At 37.8% G+C, this 22,133-nt stretch overlaps 1 protein-coding gene across 2 annotated transcripts in view; it reads right to left on the bottom strand.

Annotated features, from left to right (window-relative positions):
• Positions 1-22,133, bottom strand: part of NUFIP1 (nuclear FMR1 interacting protein 1) — a 54,282-nt gene that overhangs the window by 11,077 nt on the left and 21,072 nt on the right. For both annotated transcript variants that reach the window (XM_010368056.1, XM_030922262.1), the window contains exons 6-7: positions 18,727-18,819; positions 8,701-8,894 (exon numbers count right to left, since the gene is read on the bottom strand). In XM_010368056.1, coding sequence (XP_010366358.1) covers positions 8,701-8,894; positions 18,727-18,819 — 287 coding nt within the window. The remainder of the gene's footprint in view (positions 1-8,700; positions 8,895-18,726; positions 18,820-22,133) is intronic.

The raw sequence follows: 22,133 nt of genomic DNA, 5'->3' as shown, positions 1-22,133 counted from the left end.
GTCTTGCTCTGTCACACAGTTTGGAGTGCAGTGGCATAATCTCGGCTCACCACAACCTCTGCCTGCCAGGCCCAAGCAATTATCTTACCTCAGCCTCCTGAGCAGCTGGGATTACAGGTGTGTACCACTATGCCCGGCTAATTTTTTGTATTTTTAGTAGAGATGGGGTTTCACCATGTTGGCCAGGCTGGTCTCAAACTCCTGGCCCCAAGGTGATCCACTTGCCTTGGCCTCCCAAAGTGCTGGGATTACAGGTGTGAGCCACTGTGACCAGCCCACCCAGAGTTTTTATTATTTAAAACTTAAATAAACAAGAACTTAAATAAACAAGGCAACCATGAGAATTTACCAAGCATAATACTAAAGTGCCTGCCAAATGTAAAGTGTTTGATCCAGGCCCAGCAAGCCTAGTTGTAGCCCCAGGACACCACCTATTACATTTCTTTTTGGCAGCTCTAACAATCTATTAACTCTATTCTAGACAACCAATAAAAATAAGGCCTCACTGAAGACAATAAGTAATTTGTCTATTTAATTAACCAACTCAACCCAAAACCAAGATAAAATGTTTCAAGACTAAGCATTTACTGTTCACCAAGCCAGTCTAGGGGAAACCAAAGCATGCCAGTAGGAAATGGGAGTACCTTTCTATGTGAATGTTCAACTGCCACCTTCTGCTGGATGAAGCTAAATCCTCTCTCCTCACTACCCACCATCATACCTATAAAAGTACTCCTTGTCAATTTTAAGCTAAATTACCTTTTCTCCTTGATTAATAAAGGGAAAGGAAAGTGTGTAGTTTATGCGAATTACGAGGAGATTAAGCAGAAATCTACCACAGTGTTAGTATGCAGACTTTCCATTCATTGGTTGAATGATGAAAGACCAAACTGTAGCATTTATTTCCAAGACTCAAAGAGAGGTAACAAAAATTACAGTAATAGTTGAATATTATGTTCTTCAAAAGCATGATCTGACCTAATCCTTATGAGGTATGTGATGAGTGATGAAACAAAAATCCAGAGAATTTGAGTACTTTTCCTTAAGATAACTATAAATCAGTTGGGTCAAATTTAAAGCCTGGCTCTCTGACTCCATATCCAAATTGTTATCAGTGAGCTAGAATGCTTCCCACAGACATATAAAGTCTTCTTAAAATGAAGCCATCCTATCAAAGTGTTTTTATGGTCCACAATAATGCTAACAATGTCTCCCAGCTATAGCTCCATTTCTTTCTTCCCTTTTATAGTAAAACTCCAAACAGTTATTTGATATGCAATCATACCTTGGAGATATTGTGGATTTGGTTCCAGACCACTGGAATCAAGTGAATATGGCAATAAAGCAAGTCACACACATTTTCCGGTTTCTCAGTGCATATAAAAGTTATGTTTACACTACACTGTAGCACATGAAATGTGCGATAGCATTATGTCTTAAAAAACAATGTTTGTACCTTAATTTAAAAATATTCCATTGCTAAAAAATGCTAAAACTCATCTGAGACTTCAGGAAGTTGTGATATTTTTGCTGACGGAGGGTCTTGCCTTGATGTTGCTGGCTGCTGACTGATCAGGGTTGTGGTCACTAAAGGCTGGGGTGACTGTGACAGTCTCTCTGCCTTGACTGCTATTCCTTTAGGTATCGGCCCCACATTTCATTCAGATGTCTTAATGTCACCGTATCAGAGATGCCTTTACTGATCACTTCAGATAAAAGAGCGTATCTCCTTCTCTGACCACTATTCTCTATTATTTTACTCAGCTTCACTCATCTTTATAATTCTGTCTTTTGTTTGTTTGTTTTTGTCTTTTTCGAGATGGAGTTTCACTCTGCTACCCAGGCTGGAGTGCAGTGCACTCCACCTCCTGAGTTCAAGCGATTCTCCCCTTAGCCACCTGAGTAGCTGGAATTACAGGCACTTGCCACCACGCCAGGCTAATTTTTGTAGTTTTAGTAGAGACAGAGTTTCACCATGTTGGCCAGGCTGGTCTCGAACTCCTTACCTCAAGTGATCTGCCCCCCTTGGCCTCCCAAAGTGCTGGGATTACAGGCGTGAGCCACTATGCCCAGCTCCCACATTTTCTGTATTACTTTTATAATCAGAAAATAACAGAAAAAAAAACAAAGGGAAACTGACTCTGGAAAACTGTATTCCTCACAATCCAATTCATGAAGCAGAGGGTAAGGCTTTAATGTCCTTTCCCTCCTCGCTTCTTTTTCAAACTTTGTATTTTGAAACAATTTTGGATTTATACAAATGTTGCAAAGATAGTACAAAGTCTCCATATACCCTTCATGCAGCTTCCCTAATGTTACCATCTTACATAACTAAAGTACCTTATTATAGCTAAGAAGTTAACACTGGTACCACACTAGTATTTAAACTACAGACTGTAATGTAATTTCACCAGCTTTTCCACTAAGGTCCTTTTTCTGATCCCGGATACAATCTGCTATACTACACTGCATTCGGTTGTCATGACTCCTTAGTCTTTTCTAAATCTGTGACAGTTTCTCAGTCTTTCCTTGTTTTCTATGAACTTGACACTTTGAAGATTATTGTCAGGTATTTTTAGAATGTCCCTCAGTTTGGGTCTGTCTGACATTTTTGAAGATTAGACTGAGACTATGGATTTTGGGGAGGACTACCACAGAGATGTGCCCTTCTCATCACATCCCAGGTCCATGATATCAGTAGGACTTATTACCGGTAATGTTGACTTTGACAGCTTGATGGTCTGCCTGCTTTCTCTACTACAAAGTTACAATTTTTCTCTTTCATTATTATATTTTTTGAAATGAGTTACTAAGTTTAGCTCACACTCCTGGGAAGAAGAATTAAGTTTCAACTCCAGTAAGGAATATCAAAGAATTTTGGACATATGTTAAAACCACAGTAATTAATAATTAATAAATAAATATTTTGGGGGGAGATATTTTGAGGCTATAGCAAATATTGTTTCATTTTAACGTTTCACCACTAATTTTACCATTCATCAGTGGATCTTGCCCAAAACAATTATTGGTGCTCTAATGCTGACTTGCTCTTTCTCTCATTTCTTCTACATTTAATCATTAGAATTCTTTTGTAAGAAAGATCTGTCCCTCCTCCCCCACATTTATTTATTTATTTAGGCACTGATATCAGTATAGACTCATATTTATTCTATTCTGAGGGTTATCATTTATTATTATTTATTTTGTGGCACCAATTGTTCCAACTTTGGCCCTTGAGAACTCTTTCTAGTATCCTTCTGATATGCCCACACCTTCACATTTTTTGAGTATTTTCTTACTTTCTGGCACTATGAGATGCTCTAGGTTCAGTTTATATTTTCCCTGTCCCAACCCCAGAATCAGCCATTTCTCCAAAAGGCTCTGGTTCCTTTACCTGGAGAATAGCATTTGGAAACCACAATTAGAGACCTAGGTGTACTTTTTCCTAGGTGTGTCAAAGTTCACTATACTTGACTTACCCAAAGGGTAAGTTACAAATTCACAAAATAACTCTTTCCCTATGTTTTCTTCTCCACTCAGTTAAATGTTTAAGGGACAAACCACATGTAATAACACTTCGAAAAATACTGTCCTTTTGGCACTATCAGAACATCTTCTACAGTGACTTTTCATCTTAAAAAAAAAAAAAAAAAAAAAGTCCCTGGGCTCTACCTAGCAGCTCTAATGCAGGCATTTTTAGCACCTATCTGTAAAGACTATGCTGAAGGCATTGTACTGGCTCACAAAATAACACTCAAGAAACCTCATTTTTAAAATGCTGCTAAAACATCTTTCTGAACTGAAAATACTAGTATCGAGATAGCAGCAATTGATCTGATAAAACCAGACTTCAGCATTTTTATAAAATACGAGCTCAAACAATTTCTCTTACCATTAAAACATTAACGACATTTTTCTTAGGGTAAATCTCACCTCTCTCTCTCATATATACACATCATGTTCCCACCATCCCCAAAAAATAATCTAATGCAATCATCTTAAAAATTATCCTTAGACCATGAGTTTCTGGAAGGCAGGGAGACTCCTTTGAAATCCTCGGCATTATAGTGAATTACAGTGCTGGGTAAGCCAAACACAGGACCTTATAAATTCCCACCAAAAGGAAAGTAGCAAAATAACATTGCCCTTTGAATGTCTTGTCCACTCTAAACACCAGCTGTAAAACTTCCTATCTGGCTTCTTTCTGTAACTTATTTCTTTACTTACTTATCTGTACCCGCTGCCCACCAACCCCCATCCCACTATCTCCTATTGCCTTTATGGAGCAAAGCGCAATTATATGCTGTAGCCCAAGATTTGTAATTAAGTATTCTTTAAAAAATGCTTAAAAGTTTAAAATGTTTAATAACAATAATAAAAATGCTTAAATGTTTAAAAGTCACCCTCAAAAATACGGACTTTGCTTTATAGTCTCCAACTCTCAAAGAAGGCAGTTAACAATGGGTATCCATGACACCTGATGTGCTGGGCCAGCTTATTTTCTTATTTTAATGCCTACCTTTAAAACAACCTAGGTTATGTGAGTGTGCAGTTAGACTTATGTCCCAGTGTTCTATGACAACAGCTATATTTTAACAAATGACTAGTAAGTTGGGTTGCCTTTGTCTTGTGGATACTGAGGCACCTCAGTCATAGATGCTCAATGCCACCTTACTGACCCGCTTTCTAGCTCAGACAACTGACTTATTGTTTAAAACTACAGGCCAGGAAAGCCATAAACTTGTTGCATATGTATTTAACCAATGGCAACAAAATGAACTGGATGCTAACTAATGAGACACCAAATCAAACAAAGAAAAAACAATCCTTAAGTTAGGCCAGTCAGCAGAATACACAAGGAAATAAAAAATATGCTAGTAAGGAAATCTAATGACAGACAATAAACCACACTCAAAACTGATAAATTGGGAGACTCCTTTAAATAAAAGGCTTTCCCCTCAAAACAATGTCAATTCTCAATTCAAAGTAGCTGCACAATTACTGAGAGTACACATAGCACCAAATACAATAAAGAAAAGGTAAGCCCAGGCAACGATTTTCCAAGCATGATCTGAAATTTTTGAAAATCCTCTAGAACTTGAGTCTTGTTTAAAATGTGAGTGCTGATGTCTGGATTAAGTTCTGAGCCAGAAAAAGGCAAAAAAAAAATGGAAGCAATTGGGAGAACTTTATTATTAAAGTGAGCTTAGTGCTAAAAAGTGTCAACTGCCATATGAGAACAGTGGGTCATGTTATCACAATGCTGGCCGCTGGCCTGCCACTGACAACTTGAATAACCAGCTTTTAAGGTTGGCTGGTTCTGGCCCAAGGTAAGAGAAGCTGCCTCCAAACAAGTGGAAAACATATATTGGAGAGTGGAGAATATTTAGGGCAGCAGTGTCCAATCTTTTGGCTTCCCTGGGCCACACTGGAAGAATTGTCTTGGGCCACACATAAAATACACTAACAGCTGATGAGCTTTAAAAAAACAAAAATCACACAAAAGAATCTCATATTTTAAGGAAGTTTATAAATTTTTGTTGGGCTGCATTCAAAGCCATCCTTGGGGGCATAAGCCTGTGGGCCATGGTTTGGACAAGCCTGACTTACGACATATGAAAACAGGGGGATGGATTATCTGTAGCTATACCTGCAGTAAAAAGTTAAAGAACCTATGGCTTAAAACAACGGTCCCCAGCCTTTTTGGCATGAGGGACCAGTTTTGTGGAAGACAATTTTTCCAAGGACAGAAAGTGGGTGGTGGATTGGGGATGGTTTCGGGATGATTCAGCACATTACATCTACTGTGTACTTTATTTCTATTATTATTACATTGTAATATATAATAAAATAATTGTGCAATGCACCACAATGTAGAATCAGTGGGAGCCCTGAGCTTGTTTTCCTGCAACTAGACGGTCCCATCTTGGGATGATGGGAGACACTGACAGATAATCAGGCATTAGATTCTCATAAGGAGCACACAACCTAAATCCCTTGTGTGCAGTTCACAACAGGGTTCACGCCCCTATGAGAATCTAATGCTGCCGCTGATCTGACAGGAGGCGGAGCTCACAGGCAGTAAGGCGGGCAATAGGGAATGGGTGTAAATAGAGATGAAGCCATACTTGCTCGCTGCTCCCCACCTCCCCATCCCCACTCCCTGCTGGGGTTCCTAATAGGCCAAGGAACTGTACCCCTGGTCTAAAACAGATTTGGAAAATATCAAAGTCCAGAGGAAATCCCAGGTAAAAGATAAGGTGAATTTAAATGACAGCTTTCCTACAAAATTAAGCTACCATAATTTGATCATTGGCATTGTGATTTCCTTGGTTATAATACAATATTATAAAAATTAATAAATTTTTAAATATTCAAAATTATAAATTTGTAGCTTATATGGGTAATTTTTATATTCAAGATATATGTTCTCATCTTTGACACTCGAAACAGGCATGTTCCCATCCTTGACCCTCATTATAGGTAAGGGTTTCAACATTTAAACCAAAACAAAATTATTTGAGATCTCTCTCTCTCTCTCTTTTTTTGAGACTGAGTCTTGCTCTGTCGCCTAGGCTGGAGTGCAATGGTGCGATCTCAGCTCACTGCAACCTCCACCTCGTGGGTTCAGGCAATTCTCCTGCCTCAGCCTACCAAGTAGCTGGGATTACAGGCATGCGCCATCACGCCCGGCTAATTTTTGTATTTTTAGTAGAGACGGGGTTTCATCATGTTGGCCAGGCTGGTCTCGAACTCCTGACTTCAGTTGATCCACTTGCCTCAGCTTCCCAAAGTGCTGGGATTACAGGCGTGAGCCACCACGCCCGGCCTGAGATCTCTCTTTCAACTGCTTCTCAGAATCCAACTGAGTTATTTCTACCAATAAGGATGAGAGGATTTACCACTGTTTCTCATGTCTAAGGCATCTATTGAGGACTAAGACAAGCTTAAATAGAAGCAAGATACAATCGTCTCTTAGTTGGTGTTTTACTAGATGAGTACATACTGAAATACTTTTTTTTTAAAAAAGGGAAAACAGTATTAACCATCTACCAAAGCTAAGTTAACAAAATGAAGACAACAAAGATTATCCAATATCAGAGTCTTAGTCCTTCAAGTGTTCATTTAGAAAATTGCACAAAGTAAAAGGATTACATAATTTTCAAATTAGTAACTTACTGATTATAATGGTAGTCTTCACATTTGTGTTTTAAGTGTTTTAATGACATAAAAGCTTAAATTTGAGTACAGATGGTCTTTTGTCATCAAGGCCACACATTACAAGTCTGAAGAAGCAAGTGATCTCTCTCTAAAATTTTTTGAAAGAAAACAACAACAAAAAATCAGTGCCCAAGAGTAAAATCAGCACTGGCTCAAAATACCATCTGCCTTTTTCTTGCTCTCTCTCACATCTCAACTATCCTAGACTCAAACAATATTTTTTTAAACAAATTCAGACTTCATATTTAGAGGATGTGCAGTGTACTGGTGGAGTGAGACTCATACTTTCAAATTCTCATTCTGTCACTAAAGAGCAGAATGACTCAGGTAAACTATTAGGTTGATGCAAAAGTAACTGCATTTTTTACTATTACTTTCAATGGCATAAACATACTTAGTCTCTATGTTCCTCATTTCTAAAATGGAAACAATAATGGTATATGTGTAAAAGGTTGTCATGAGAAGACTTCATCTATATAAAGCATATAGAACTCAGTAAGTACCTTATTCAATAAGTGTTAGTTGATATTAACTTATCATTCATGTTTTTACTAAATTTTATCTTCTACTTAATCTAATGTTCCCTTATGCAATGATCTTTTTCCATCCTAATTCAGTCAGGGAATTAGTTATCCTTTCTTTTCTTGCCATTCATGAGTTCAAAAACTTGCCATGTGATTATCATAGAAGCCAACATCATCCAAGTTAAACAGGCTACAATCAAATCTACAATGTCAGTAATGTCAGTTCACTCAGTAATAATCTTTGGGTATTCCTTTGCAGTACAAAGCATATGCAATTAGATAAAGCATCACAATGTTACTGGAGGAAAAGGTAGTATAAATATTTACATATACATTTCATTTTTCAGGAAGAGAAATGGAGTCTCAAAGCCTAAATGATATCTGTATGTGATAGCAGCATTTTAATGCTTTTATTTTTCAACTAATAAGCAAGGTAACTTGCCCTATAAGTTTTAAAGGAAATTCAAGAACAAATATATATAAATATAAACTATGCTCTGAAGAACAACAGTACTAAATCAAACATAATGAATTAGTACTTTTTGCCCAGAGATCATGCTCATGCTCAGTAGCATAAAGTATACTGACTTCCATTAGAATTGCTGCTTTATAGGTAAAGGGAAAATCCACATATTTGAGCAAACTTGAATGTACAGCATTAATACATTCAAAACAATCTTAAGAAATTTCTAAGGTTACATCATACTAATGAAAATTATCCAGCAACAACAGTCTTTCTCCTATAGCCTCCCTTCCCCATGTACCCACCCAAGACTCAGAAAAGATGTTCTGAAATGACGTTTTAAACAAGATGCTCCCATTAAAAACAAAACAAAAGCATCATTCTGCATTGTTACACACTTGATATTAAACCTTCCACAAACAAGGCTGTGAATAATCAACTTCAGCATCATTGTCTATACACTTATAAATGTTATTTTCCTGTTTAGCTTACCAGAATCACTGTTTATCAAAACACCAAGAGGATCTGCATTTGCCTCAGGTGGACCTTCTGGCTTCAAATCACACAAGTGACTGCCTGATCCAGTGACTGCTCTCTGTCTAGCATTGTCGTTTTTCCATTTGTGATTCTTGCCAGGACTTCTGATTTTTGCCATTTGTGAATGTCTGGACATCCCCTTCATCTTTCTGGAGTAAGAAAATTGTAATTTTTAACATAAAAGGCACTGACCTTCCAAGAAAATTTTGAAAAAGACTACTAGATACAAAAGAAACTTAGTTGTAAAATTGATCATTTGTAGCCTAGTACATTAAACAGACCAAAATAAAAGAAATTCCAGTGACTTCCAAAGACAGGGAAGCCTATGATAGAACTTTAGAAGGACAGCAACCCACAATATACCACATCTTATTGATTCTATGCTGCAAATTTCTACCCATATTGTTATCCTTCTGAAATTGGGCTGCATAATATCATCATTAAAGGCCAATTTAACTGGCAGCATTCTTTCATTCTTCTATTGTACATGAAAGTGTTTTTTTTTTTTTTTTTGAAACAGTCTCGCTCTATCGCCAGGCTGGAGTGCAGTGGCATTATCTCGGCTGACTGCCACCTCCACCTCCCAGGTTCAAGCGATTTTCCTGCCTTAGCTTCCCAAGTAGCTGAGATTACAGGCACGTGCCACCACACCCAGCTAATTTTTGTATTTTTAGTAGAGACAAGGTTTCACCATGTTGGCCAGGATGGTCTCGATCTTCTGACCTCATGATCTGCCCACCTCTGCCTCACAAAGTGCTGGGGTTACAGATGTGAGCCACCGCGCCCAGCTGAAAGTGTTTCTTAGAGTTTATAAAGTATGTTCACTCTTGTCTACTCATTTTATTTTCTTTTGAGACGGAGTCTTGCTCTGTCGCCCAGGCTAGAGTGCAATGGCATGATCCTGGCTCACTGCAACTTCCACCTCCCAGTTTCAAGTGATTCTCCTGCCTCAGCCTCCCAAGTAGCTGGGATTACAGGCACCCACCGTCAGCCTGGCTAATTTTTGTATTTTTGTAGAGACAAGGTTTCACTGTGTTGGCCAGGATGGTCTCGAACTCCTGACCTCAGGTGATCCACCCACCTCAGCCTCCCACAGTGCTGGGATTACAGGCATGAGTACACCAGACTTATCTACTCATTTTTAAGGAGTTAAAGTTTCTGAAGCATTTACAAATATGCCTTGCTTGACCTTCATGAACCCTCTGAAATAGGTAAGACAGGTACTATTTTCTCTACTTTATAGGCCTATCACAACACATAAGCTATTGCAATTTCACAGCCAGCTCAAATCAAGTGCCCTCGCAACAGCCACAACTACTTTTAGAAAGAAAGCAAGTATTGGCTGGGTGCGGTGGTTCACGCCTGTAATTTCAGCACTTTGGGAGGCCAAGGTGGGCGGATCACTTGAGCTCAGGAGTTCGAAATTACCCTGGGCAACCTTGTCTCTACTAAAATAAAAAATAAGCTGGGTGTGGTAGCAGGCGCCTGCAGTCCCAGCTCCTCAGGAGGCTAAGGCACAAGAATTGCTTAAACTTGGGACCTGGAAGTCACAGTGAGCCGAGATTGTGCCACTGTACTCCAGCCTGAGCAAAGCAAGACTGTCTCCAGAAAAAAAAGAAAAGAAAAAGAAAGCAAGTATTTATGTGAGCATCTTCTAATTTAAACTATGTGTGTGTGTGCAGGGGCGGGAAAGACAGTTAAAAAAGGTTCCTTCAGAGTAGACAGTAACACAAGGCATTCTTTGGTGGAACTGAGTTTTCACAAAGATAGGTTTTTGACAGTTTGTCATTTACTGGGCAAAATTCATTTTTCATTAATAATGGAGGATGCAGTAAACAGATTAATTAGAAATCTGCATCTAAATCTCAATTTTGTCACTTATAGGCTGTGTCTGCTGAACAAATATTTGTATGCCTAAGCCTGTTTATTCCTTTAAACAGAATGGGAATCATAGGGACACAGAATTAAGATAACATACAGTACTTCACAGTTAGAGCAAGATAACACATTAAGCCTAATGGGAGTTTACTATCATAACATTTTTGAAATAATTTGTTAAACCAACATGTTTAATTTATGTATCTGCAAATCTGCAACCCAGAGATTTTTAATCCCTTTAGGGTCATAATAACCCTTGGAGAATCTCATTATAAAAATTAATATATAGGTATAGTTCAAATTTTGCAGAACGCCATGGACCAATCTCCAGTGTCCATCCACAGATGTCAGGCTAAGAACCTAACAGTGTCAGTGCAAAGAAAACAGGTCTAGTTTCTGCCTCTGGCTCACTGGCCCCATAAGGATAATGAAGAGATGCCACTTTCCTTGAGCTCCCATTCACAGATGCCTTCCCTGTATCTTTTCTCTTATAGCATCTGACCACAGCTAGCTTGAATGATCATGAAGGTATTCACTAATAAGTAATGAGTTAAAAAGATCCTTCACTAATGACATCTATAAGACTTAACTGAGAAAGTAGTGTATCTGTTATTTGCACTCTATTTCACCTTTGAGGTAGTAGTTCTGTTATACCACTTGACAATCATTTGAAAGGAAAAGTTTATTTAATCAACCATCTAAAAATAGTTATAAAAGGTATAATGTAAATAAAAATGTAGATGTATATAAAATGGAGAGATTAAGGAATAAAAAAAGATTCCATCCAAAAGAAGGCAAGAAAGGAACAAAGAACAAATTAAAAACCCAACTATATTGGGAATTACATTAAATGTAAATGAACTAAGCGCTAGTTAAAAGGCAAAGATTTTCAGTTTGGATCACTAAGAAGACAAAATTATATAATATATAGGAGATACACTTTAAATATAGAGACACAAAAAGTTTAAAAGGAATAGGTTGTCGAAAACACGATCCTTTCTCCACTGCATTATACTGCCAGATTTATCGTAAGTTAGGTGATTGTTTCTCAGTGGATCTGTTTGTGGGCTCTATTCTGCTCTATTTATCTATTTATCCTTGGACAACACGACACTATCTTCATTACTCTAGCTTTCTTAGTTGCTGTTCTAGATCCTTTGTATTTTCATATGCAATCATGTGCCACATAATGACATTTTGATCAACAATGGACCACATATATGACAGCAGTCCTGTAAGATTATAGCAGAGCTAAATAATTCCCAGTAATGTCATAACATCATAAAGTAAAAAATCACTTTTACAAAACAATTTAGTGTAGCCTACGTGTACAATCTTTGTAATGTCTTAGTGTATAGTAACGTCCTGGGCCTTCACATTCACTCACCACTCACTCACTGACTCACCCATGGCAACTTCCACTCCTGCAAGTTCTATTCATGGTAAGTGTCCCATTCAGGTATATCATTTTTTACCTTTAATGGTGTATTTTTACTGAAACTCTTCTATATTTAGATACACAAATACTTAGCATTGTGTTACAACTGGATACAGTAACACATGGTATGGGGATGTAGCCTAAGAGCAATAGGCTTTACTGCACATCCTAGGTATGTAGTAGGCTGTATTATCTAAGTTTGTGTAAGTATACTCTATGATGTTCATAACGACAAAATTGCCTAACCCGTTTCTCAGAATGTATCCCTGTCATTAAGTGACACACTGTAATTTTAAAGCTTATCAATCTCCCCCATCCCTCCTCCACCTAAATAAATAAATAAAAATAAAAATAAAAACTTGCTGGACTTTTGACTATAATCAATTGGATTTGGGGGAGAATTAAGATAATTATATTGTTTTCCAGTCCATGTATATTATATATTGCTCCATTTATGCAGGCCTTGAATTTTTCTGAGCAATGTTTTGTAGTTTTGAGTGTAGAGTCTTGCAAATCTTTTGTTAGGTTTATTCCTAGGCATTTGATACTATTCTAAATGGTATCTTTTAAATTTTCACTTTTTAATTGTTTGTTGCTACTTTATAGAAATAGAGTTGATTTTAAAATATTGATTTTACATGTATTTGGCAACCTTGCTAAATCCATTTATAAAAGTGGTAACACTGGACATCCTTATCTTGCTTCTAATCTCAGGGGAGGTGGGGGAGTGATCACTACTGCACCATTAAGTATGATATGGCTATAGAGTACTGATAGATATCCTTTATTAGATTAAAGAAATTATTTTCTATTACTAGTTTGCTGCTATGTCTTTTTTTATGAACAGGTGGTACATTTTATCAAACTGTTTTCCCTACTCATTAAGTTAATAGCATTTTCCTCCTTCACTGTGTTAGTGTGATAAATAAACATGCTCCTGGAATAAGTGCCATTTAGTCATGATGTTTATCCTTTTTACATACTGCCAGATTTAATTTGCTAACATTTTGTATAGGATTTTTGTCTCTCTGCTCAAGAGTTGTGTTTGTTTCAAAATTTTCACTTTACATATTTTAAAGCTATATTACTAGACACATACAGATTTAGAATTGGTATGTCTTCTTCTTGTTGCACTGACTCTTTTAACATTACAAAATATTCCTATTTATCCCTAATAACACATCTTGCTTTAACATCTATTTGGTCTGATATTAATATTGTTGTACCAGGTTACTTTTGGTTGGGGTCTGCATGGTATAACAATTAGTACTGGATCAACTGTAATTCATATGTGAAAAAATTTTAAAGGTCCTTAACCCCTACACTATGTACAATAATTAATTCTAGACATATACCAGAATGGCAAAGCAATAAATCTTCTAAAAGAAAACATAAAGAAATAGCTTTATGATCTCCAAGTAAGCAAATATTTTTTAAGGCAGAATACACACAGCACTGACCACAAAAATAAAAGATTAATAAATCAGACTTCATGAAAATTGCAACTTTTATTTATAAAAGACACCATTAAGGACTTCTGTTTCTGGCCAAAATAAAGTAACAGGGACTGAATTTATGCTCCTACCTGAAATAACCAAAAAATTAGCCAAAATGAAGAAACAACGGTCTCTATGACATAGGACATCAAGCAATAAGAGCAGTGATCCCTGAAAGATGGAAAATAAATGAATAGTGAACCCCGCAACTGCCCTTGCTTACAGCCTTGAGAGTTTCCAGACTGCAGAGAAGAGGAATCCAGATGGGACCTGGTAGAATCCCTGAGTTGAGGAACTGGAGTTGAGACACCAGAGAGAGCAAGACATCTAGAGCTTGCAGGATGTACCTGAGAGGAAAAAACTACAGAGAGAGAGAACTCTAGAGATTTGCAGAGGATTTACCCTGGACTATTTAGCAGAAGACTGATCGGCATGTATTTGTCAGGAAACTACCCAAAGTTAGGGGAAAAAACCATCCAAAAGGATCAGAGTTATCAGCACCTTATCTTCACTCGGAGTCATAACTAGGTCCTGTTTATACCTCATATTTCATAGGGCATGGGGTAAGATACCCAGTAAGATCTTACATCAGTAGTGAGTAGTTAGGTTCAGACTAAACACTGCTCTGGTTTCGTCTACCAAATCTTAAAAGCAAGACCCAGAAGGATCAAACTGTTTCTAAGTAACTCAGTTGTGTTCCCAGAAAAAAGTTCAAGAACATTTATAGAAACACAAAAATATACAGCACCTAATGTGGTTTGGTTGTGTTCCCACCCAAATCTCATCTTGAATTTAACACCCACAGTCCCACATGTCATGGGAGGAACCCAGTGGGAGGTGATTGAAATATGGAGGTGGGTCTTTCCTGTGCTGTTCTTGTGATAGTGAGTGAATGAGTCTCATGAGGTCTGATGGTTTTAAAAAGGGGAGTTTCCCTGCACAAGCTCTCCTCTCTCTGCCTGCTGCCATTCCCAGAAAATGTGACTTGCCCCTCCTTGCCTTCCTCCACAATTGTGAGGCTTCCCCAGCCACGTGGAACTGTAAGTCCAGTTAAACCTCTTTCTTCTGTAAATTGCCCAGTCTTGGGTATTCTTTATCAGCAGGGTGAAAATGGACGAATACAGCACCCAATAATGTAAAATTTCCAGTGTCAAGTATCCAATAAAAAATTACCAGGCATGGAGCCAGGAGCAGTGGCTCACACCTGTAATCCCAGCACTTTGGGTGGCAAAGGTGGGCAGATCACGAGGTCAAGAGATTGAGACCATCCTGGCCAACATGGTGAAACCCTGTCTCCACTAAAATTACAAAAATTAGCTGGGCGTGGTGGCGCATGCCTATAGTCCCAGCTACTCGGGAGGCTGAGGCAGGAGAATGGCTTGAACCCAGGAGTCAGAGGTTGCAGTGAGCCAAGATCACGCCACTGCACTCCAGCCTAGGGACAGAGCGAGACTCCATCTCAAAAAAAGAAAAAAAAATTACCACGCATGCAACAAAGCAGGAAAATATAACACAAAATAAAGAGAAATATCAATTAAAAGGTGATCCAGAACCAACACAAATATTAAAATTAGCAGGGAGAGATTAAAAGTTACTATAACTGTATTCTTTATGTTTAAAAAGTTCTTTATGTTTAAAAAGTTAAGTAGATCTTACATCAGTAGTGAGATCTTACATCAGTAGTGAGTAGTAAGATCTTACATCAAGCAATAAGAGCAGTGATCCCTGAAAGATGGAAAATAAATGAATAGTGAACCCCGCAACTGCCCTTGCTTACAGCCTTGAGAGTTTCCAGACTGCAGAGAAGAGGAATCCAGATGGGACCTGGTAGAATCCCTGAGTTGAGGAACTGGAGTTGAGACACCAGAGAGAGCAAGACATCTAGAGCTTGCAGGATGTACCTGAGAGGAAAAAACTACAGAGAGAGAGAACTCTATTCTTTATGTTTAAAAAGTTAAGTAGAGAAATAAAAGAACCAAACCAACCTGTCTTTTTTTAATGAGACAGAGACTCATTCTGTCAATCAGGCTGGAGGGCAGTGGCACAATCACAGACCACGGTAGCCTTGAACTCCTGGGCTCAAGTGACCTCCTGCCTCAGCCTCTCGAGAAGCTGGGACTACAGGTGTGTACCACCATGCTCAGCTAACTTTTAAATTTTTTTGCATACAGAAAGTCTTGCTATGTTGCCCAGGCTGGTCTTGAACTCCTGGGCTCAAGCACTCCTCCCACGTTGGCCCCCCAAAGCACTAGAATTACAGGCATGAGCTACCATGCCCAGCCCAAATCAAACGTCTAAGAATAAAAACTACAATGTCTGAGATAAAAAATGCAAAATTACACTGAGACAAAATACACATATACATGAGACTAATGAAAGATTAGACACTGCATAAGAAAGATTAATGAACACGAAGGCATAGCAATAGAAATGATCTAAAATGAGACACAGAGGAAAAAAAGTTTTAAAAAATGAAAAGAGCATCAGTAAGCGATAAGACAACTTTAAACAGCCTATTATACATGTAACTGGAGTCTGAAAGGGAGGGGAAGGTAGAGAAAAAACATTTGCAGAAATAATGGCCACCATTTTTCTAAATCTGATAAAAATTATAATCCAAGAAGTTCAACAAATGTCAAGCACAAGAAACACAAAGAAAACTATATCAAAACACATCCTAAATTGCTCAAAACTGGTGATAAAGAGAAAAATCTTAAAAGAAGCCAGAGATAAAACACATTTATATAGATAAAAAAGATAATAATGACAACAGATTTCTCATTGAAAACAATGATAATGAGAAGACAATGGAATAACATCTTTAGAGTACTATACATTTGAAAAACTGTTAACTGATTACATATCCTGCAGAAGTATCTTTCAAAAAGGCAAAATACTTTTTCAGACACACAAAGCTGAAAGAAGTAATTCCCAGCAAATTCTCACTACAAGAATATTAAAGGAAGTCCTTCAGACAGAGGAAAGGTGACATCAGATGGAAAGATGGATCTACACAAAAGAAGGAAGAGCACTAAAAACAGTAACTACATAGCTATCCTAACTGTCACTGACCAATCCCCGGCTTTAACGGAGCCTTGTCAAGATGAGCAGATACGCCTGACTCCTAGCTGATCCCAAATATCTGAGCAATGAACACTTATTGTTGTATAAAAAAAGGAAAAAGGATATCCATTAAGACAATAAAAAGACAAGCCACATATTGTGAGATGTACCTGCAATACATATACTCCAAAGTAAGATTTGTATCTGAGTTAATGACTTTTACAAATCAGAAAAGCAACCCCAATTAAAAACTGGTCAAAGGCTTGAACTGGTACTGCACAAGAGAATATTCAAATAGTCAATAAGCATATGAAAAGGGATTAGAACCATAAGACAGGAGGAAAATGTTATGACAAGAGGAAAAGGTGTAACTTACCAAGCACTGACCAGGACACAGAGCAATAAGATGCATTTAGTAGAAGTGTTAAACTGATTCGACCACTTTGGAAAACTGGCCATATCTATTAAAGCTAAACATATGGATACCCTATGACCTAGCATATTTGTATGACCAATGAAAATGAGCTCTATGTAAACAAGACAGGTAAAAGAATGTTCACGGTAGCTTTATTTATATTAGCCCATATAACCCAAAGGTCCATTAACAGTACAATACATATATATTCTCACAATTAAGTTCTATACAGCAATAAAAACAAAACATTTTACAACTATACACAACATGGATAAATCTCACAAAATAATTTTGGGCCATAGAACTCATACACCTAAGAATACATATGATATAATTCCATTTATCTGATTACAGTTCCCAGAACAGGTAATATAATCTATGATGACAGAAATCAGAAAAGGGGTTACCTTTGTGGTGAAGCATTGAACAGCAGAGGGCTTAAGAGAGCTTCATGAGGTGAAGAAGTTATGTACATTCACCTGTGTGGAGGTTATATGGATGGATGTATGGGATGGGAGTGGTGTATGTGTGTATGTGTATAAAAATTCCTCAAGCGCATTTAAGATTTCTATATTTTTCATATATTATAATGTACTTCAATAAAAAATGAAATAGAAAAAATTCTTAAAACTTCTATGAAAGGGAGGGAGTTGGGGGGGAAAGATAGCTCATACATTGCTGGTGGGAGAGTAAACTGGTCTAGCTCCATAACAGATATTCGGTAGTAATGTGAATATTACAGATACACATAACTCTTTGACTCAGCAAATCAATTTCTAGTAATCTATCTTCAGAAATATTTACTCATATGTAAAATATTGTTATGTATAAGGGCAATATGAAAACATTTTTTATTAGCAAAAGGTTGGTAAGAACTTAAATATCCATCAACAAGAAGCTAATTGTTAAAAAAATGACACTGTGGGACATCCTTAAGCTTCCTACACATCCTGTTTTTGTTTCTGTTTTGTTTTGTTTTGTTTTTAAAAGAGACAGGGTCGTGATCTGTCATTCAGGCTGGAGTGCAGCAGCACCCATCTCCAACCTCTGGGCTCAAGCGATCCTCCTGCCTCAGCCTCCCAACTAGCTGGAACTACAGGCACATGCCACTATGACCGGCTAATTTTTCTGTTTTTATTTTTGTAGAGACGAGGTCTTGCTATGTTACCCAGGCTGGTCTTGAACTCCTGGGATCAAGTGATCCTCCCTCCTTAGCCTTCCAAAGTTCTGGGACTGCAGGTGTGAGCCACTGTGCCCAGCCACATCCTTAAATAATGAGGTTTGTTACACATTAATGTGGGACAATCTCTAAGTATACTGCATGGCTAACAAAGCAAATATAGTATCAAAAAAAGGAGGGGAAAGACTGTATCTATCATCTACCTGCTGTATAGACATCAGGTATCTCTGGAAGGATAAAATGGATCACCTCTGGGAGGAAACTAATTAGCTGGGAGACAAAGATTGAAAGGTCTTATTAATTATCTATCCTTTGAAAACCATATGAATATAGGATAATCCTTACTTTACGATATAACTATTTGTGCTATCAGGTTGTTGTTAAAAAAAGATAAATTGACCTTTTTTAAGTAAATAAGTTATAAAAGCAAAGATTTCAGAATTGAGTACATAAGGATTTTAAGATTTTGATTTGTGCTCCTTTTTATTATTTGTAAGCATGAGGAACTCACCCATACTGTGTTGTTGTCAATACTGCTCCTCTCTTTTCCTTTTCAAGTTTTAACTTCTTCTTTCTTTCAATATTGGCCAGAGTTGGATAGTTTCTAGAAAATAATAAAAGTTAATTATAATACGGCTTTTACAGTACAACTTTAAATAAGCAATCAAGCAATTGCTGAATTTAGCAATTTTGTTTAACAACTAACACAGCAAATTATAAACCTTTAACTGCTTCTACAATTTTTTAAGAGGGAAAAAAGTACTTATAACAATGTTCCTCAAAGTGTGGACCAGCTGCTGATCCACAAACTTTGCTAGCAGTCTGCAACTAGATAAAAAGGGTATACTGGAATTTAAATCAAATATCTCATACAATGTGCTCAAACTGATCTAATTCATTTATATGGCATGTACCTATAAATACTGCTTAAAAAAAATTTTAAGTCTATTCAATTTATTCTAGTCACTACCTTTTATTTCTTTCTTTCTTATTTATTTATTTATTTTTGAGTCGGAATCTCGCTCTGTCACCCAGGTTGGAGTGCAATGGCACAATCTCAGCTCACTGCAACCTCAGCCTCCCGGGTTCAAGCAATATTCCTGCCTCAGCCTCCCAAGAAGCTGGGATTACAGTCACCTGCCATCAAGCCCAGCTAATTTTTGTTTTTTTTTTTTTTTGTAAAGACAGGGTCTCACCATGTTGGCCAGGCTGGTCTTGAACTCCTGACCTCAGGTGATCCACCCACCTCAGCCTCCCCAAATGCTGGGATTACAGGCATGAGCCACCACGCCCGGCCAAGTCTATTCAATTTCTTATGCAAATACATGCTAGGTATATTGAAGTTACCAAGATGACGAGGAGACAGTTCTCAAAAAATTTACAGGCCAGGCACGGTGGCTCAGGCCTGTTAATCCTAGCATTTTGGGAGGCTGAGGTGGGCAGATCATTTGAGGTCAGGAGTTTGAGACCAGCTTGATCTACATGGTGAAACACCATCTCTACTAAAATACAAAAATTAGCCAGGTGTGGTGATGGGCGCCTGTAATCCCAGCTACTTGCGAGGCTGAGGTAGGAGAATCGCTTGAACCCAGGAAGTAGAGGTTGTAGCAAGCAGAGATCGCGCCACTGCACTCCAGCCTGGGTGACAGAGCAAGACTCCCTCCCAATAAACAAACAAACAAACAAACAAATAAATAAATAAATATACAGTCTACCAGGAGGATAAGAAAAACACACAAATAGCGATAACATAAGACAAAAGTACCCCAAAGGGTATAAAGATTTGTGTGAGGGACGGTGTGGAATGGAAAGACTTTATCTAATTGGAAAAATCCATACAGAAAAGAAATGAAAGAAATTGGTCTTAAATGGTAACAGAAATGAGAGTGTGCTAAACAGACCAAACAAAGCAAACAAACCAAGACTTCAGAAAGTGAAAGAGGCTGGGCACAGTGGCTCATGCCTGTAATCCCAGCACTTTGGGAGGCCGAGATGGGTGGGTCACTTGAGGTCAGGAGTTCGAGACCAGCCTCGCCAACATGGTGAAACCCCATCCCTAGCTTAGCTAGGCATGGTGGCAGATGCCTATAATCCCAGCTACTCAGGAGGCTGAGACAAGAGAATTGCTTGAACCCAGGAGGTGGAGGTTGCAGTGAGCTGAGATCACGTTACCGCACTCCAGCCTGGGTGACAGAGCAAGATTCTGTCTCAAAAAAAAAAAGTGAAAGAGATATCTGGAGAATGATGAGTAATTAATACAGTAGGAAACACAGTTATAGGCCATCAGACTGGAAAGGAAGACTCAGGCCAAAATATGCCTTGAATACCAAACTAGAAAGTTTATATTTAATTCAGCAGGTGATGGAGAGCCACAGAAAGTTATGAACAGGGAGAGATATGTACAAGGCAGTGATTAAGATGAAATCTGACAGAAGTGTGCAAGATTAATTGCTTTGTTTCTCTACACAGCTGTGTGGAGATGCAGACACCAAACTTTCAGGGTGAGAGCAACAGATTCCAGGAGTATCAAAAACACAGAAGGAGGGGAACAGCTCTCAACTACTCAATCTGGCTGCTGATCAGAGGAAGTTTTGAGAAACATCAACAAACGTTCTCTGCCACTGCTTCTAGGACACTTCTCTACCTTCTTCCTATTTTTAATAATTTCATTACTGACTTAAATAGCACAGACAATATAGAAAGCCTATGGGTGGGGCATACTGAAAGACAGGAATGGAAATGACATTGGGTAAGTAGTTTAGTAATCAGAAAAAAATGCAATGAATTTCAATGAGGACAGTGTGAAGCAATATATATCCAGTCAAGAAAAACAGACTCAATAAAAAAAAGATGATGAATGTACAAACTATAAATAAACATAAAAGGAAACGATCAAGGTCATAGGAGATAAAAATCTGACAGTCAGCAATATATGACTACATTTTTAGAAAGCAAACATAATCTAAGGTTATATGAAGTAGACTCTGGCACTTTTAGACTCTGAGTGTGAAATCTTCCTCCAGGATACTCAAAAGCAGTCAGATACTCTCAGGGTACTGTTTCCAGTTCTGTACTTCCAAACTAAAGGAACACTGAGGGGGAAAAAAAAAAAAAAAGACTTGGAAGGGATTCAGAAGAGACTCAAAGATGATTAATAGGATGAAAAATAAAACCTCCAAAGAAAGATGAAAGGAACTATTTGCAGCCTTTAAAAGAAGATGAGAAGTGGCAATAAAAATAGTTTTACAGAGAGGATGGTCCAGTTGTTCTGAAACTGAAGAGAATATGCAGAAGTAGAAATGAGAAAACCAGTGATGACTTTCACAGGCCTCACAGTGGCGAGACATGTAACTCACAGCTACTCAACACCCTCCACAACTTTCAAATTTACTTCTTATTACTTAAGTTTCTTCAACATTTTTGCAGAGTATTGCAGACTCTTACCATGCTGGGCTATACGTTACATGATAAAATTTGGCACTACAGTGTACCATGTACCAGATAGCAGATGCTAGGTAACTGCTTTTCAATGGTAAAGAATTTAAACGTGTCATAGCAAGTGGATTTTAGGTAAGATATAAGAAAGAATTCCCTAAATGAAACATCAAAGATGTGATGTATAGAAACTCCTTTGATGGAAGCCTTCTAAAACAGTGAATTTTCTCTTTCTGGCAGACTGCAGTATCATGTTCCTAAAGGCAAAGAAACTTATCTTCCTAAAGTTAAGTATCATGTTCCTAAAGGTAAGGAAACTTGTATTCCTAAAATTAAGTATCATGTGCCTAAAAGTAAGATTAGAGTTTTAAAAAGTTGTAAGATTTTATTTTTCTTGGTGCTGAAATCATTTTCCCTAAAGCCAAATCATACAGCATTGGTACCGCATAGGTCAGGAATTAAGAAAGAATCACTTTTTTTGGT

This window comes from Rhinopithecus roxellana, chromosome 18 (genome assembly GCF_007565055.1).
Source record: "Rhinopithecus roxellana isolate Shanxi Qingling chromosome 18, ASM756505v1, whole genome shotgun sequence".
In the NCBI taxonomy this organism is placed as follows: Eukaryota; Metazoa; Chordata; class Mammalia; order Primates; family Cercopithecidae; genus Rhinopithecus; species Rhinopithecus roxellana.
This window is presented reverse-complemented; position numbering and strand designations above follow the sequence as displayed.